We start from the raw sequence: 2258 nt of genomic DNA, 5'->3' as shown, positions 1-2258 counted from the left end.
ACCATAAGTCTGACCAATTTTCATAAATAATTGTTGTTTAACATTAATAACCCAATTAGTCTCTCAATCTTAATTGTCTAATCTAGTAGCACTTGAGAGCATAAAATCCTATGTACAAAGGAATACAAAATACATCCAATAGAAAACCTCAACAAGTGATGTGACTAATTCATGATGAAAGGTCCATCAAACCCCTTGGCATTACTCATGTTTAGCAAACACTCTCATGTAGTTTGTAATATTTTTACTGGTTGAAAAATTTGATTAATTTTTATTAACCGTGCTTACAAACATTCTTAGATATTTACTAGCATCCTTTTAATTAAGTAAATGTAAAGAAATAAGATATAAATTATTAACATTTTTTTATCAATAAATGTTAATTTGTTAATTTTATTTGATACGTTAGAAAAGGATAAAAATAAATAAATAAAAGTGTTAATAAGATGTTTATACAGTGTAAATGTCCAAAAAATCAGATTACAAATCAAAAGTAGCAGAGAATATCGTGTCCAAATAATATATGTAGCTTATAAAGCTCAGCAAATCAGCCTCACTGAATCTTACAAAAGCCTAACAGGGGATGTAGAGACTAAAAATATATACAAACAAATGAATGAAATCCAACCATCCCCAATTAAATCAAATAAATAAATAATCATCACTGCATCATGACTCTAAATTCATCAAAGCTAAGCAGGCCATCTCCATTCAAATCAAAGTGGCCAATCATAGCTGTGCATTGCTCCATGGATTTTGATTCTCCTAACCTACCTAGCATCTTTTGCAAGCTTTTGGGTGTTATAAACCCAAACATTTCAGAGTCATGGTACATCTCAAAAGCCTCTGCCAAATCCTTCAACTTCTCTTCTTCCCCTGCTGCCTCCATTATCTTCACAAAATCTTCCAAACTCAAAAACCCATCACCGTCAGAATCCAATTCCTCAATCAACTTTTCAGCGTCTTTGAACAATAACACACCACCCATCATGCCTAGCCGGTTCCTGAGCTCAGATGGGGAAATCTTACCATCCCCATCCTCATCAAAATACTTAAGAACACGCTCAAACTCTGTGTTCACCCTCATAACTGAAGAAAATTAACGCAAAATAACACTTGTGAAATTGTTATGCATAAGATTATTTAGTTATGTAGGTGCGTGGTCGTGAGCTAATTGTCTGTAACATCTTGTGGGGGTGATGAATTTATATGTCGGGTTATGTAATGGTATCGGAAAGTTCAAGATACGAGGTACGAAGGAGAAAGGAAACGGGCTTAACGCGCCCAAAGGACAGCGTCAGATGAAAACGGAATAACGAAATCAAAGACGTGTTAGTACCGCTTTACCAGGTATAAATGCAATACAATACAAAAGTCAATTTTGGTATAGGAATATTTTAATCATTCCTTTTTTTCTTTTCTTGAGAATTTTCTTTAGGCTATTTAATAAATTCTGAAACATTTTTATGTTTTCGTCTTCTCCTAATAAATGTGTGCTGGAAGCCTTGTACGTTACATGCATATTGTTTTATCTAACAGCAGTATTCAATTAGAATTGACGTAACAAGACGGTAACCTTAATGGACTTAATTCTGAATGTGTGTGGTTGATTTGGGACGTCCGAGCTAGAGGTTTGAAATTTTGAATGGTCTATTACTTATACTCAACCAAGTATTATAGCTAGTATTTTACATGAATTTTTTTTTATAAAATTATAATCATATAATAAATAAATATTTTTAATATAAATTTTATAATTAAAAATTATAAAATAAATAAAATTAAATATATAAATTACATTTGGAATTTTACTCATAAAAAAAGATTTGGTTGAGAAGAAAATTTTCTACAATGGTGAAAAATGCAAATAAGCGCCTAGGTTTTCTATGACTACGACATCAATATCGTGAATTATCCCAAATAGTGTAAAGATTATTCCTCTTAAACAGTTTTTTTATTTTGAAAATTGTCTTCCGAAAGCTACTTTATGAAATGTTAAAATGGGTTAACGTTGAAATTTTAACTCATTCTGAAAAGCAGTATTTAAAAAAAATAATATTTTAGTAGTGCATGAGGTATATTTGTAGGGAATTACTATTTGCACTCCCCTTTATACTAATACACTTCTCATTTATTTATCTTTTTTTCTCTCCAAAATATCCTTAAAAATACAAACCCAGATCCTCTAAAGTAAAATTATGCAATAGATGATCAATTAATAAAGCTATTGGCCAATATAAGACTGATACAATGGACCT

At 31.0% G+C, this 2258-nt stretch overlaps 1 protein-coding gene across 1 annotated transcript; it reads right to left on the bottom strand.

The window, feature by feature from the left end:
- Positions 1-440: 440 nt before the first annotated feature.
- Positions 441-1176, bottom strand: LOC111240476 (putative calcium-binding protein). Its single transcript, NM_001356510.1, has one exon. It carries the CDS (start codon positions 1085-1087, stop codon positions 662-664), a length of 426 nt encoding a protein of 141 aa, NP_001343439.1. The 5' UTR covers positions 1088-1176; the 3' UTR covers positions 441-661.
- Positions 1177-2258: the final 1082 nt, after the last annotated feature.

The sequence above is a fragment of the Glycine max genome, chromosome 4 (assembly GCF_000004515.6).
Source record: "Glycine max cultivar Williams 82 chromosome 4, Glycine_max_v4.0, whole genome shotgun sequence".
In the NCBI taxonomy this organism is placed as follows: Eukaryota; Viridiplantae; Streptophyta; class Magnoliopsida; order Fabales; family Fabaceae; genus Glycine; species Glycine max.
Note: the sequence above shows the minus strand (reverse complement) of the source record. Positions and strands in the feature narration are given on the sequence as shown.

What these genes read in the sequence shown, in the direction of transcription:
- LOC111240476 (NM_001356510.1), bottom strand. Translation starts at nt 1,087, where the DNA reads ATGAGGGTGAACACAGAGTTTGAGCGTGTTCTTAAGTATTTTGATGAG.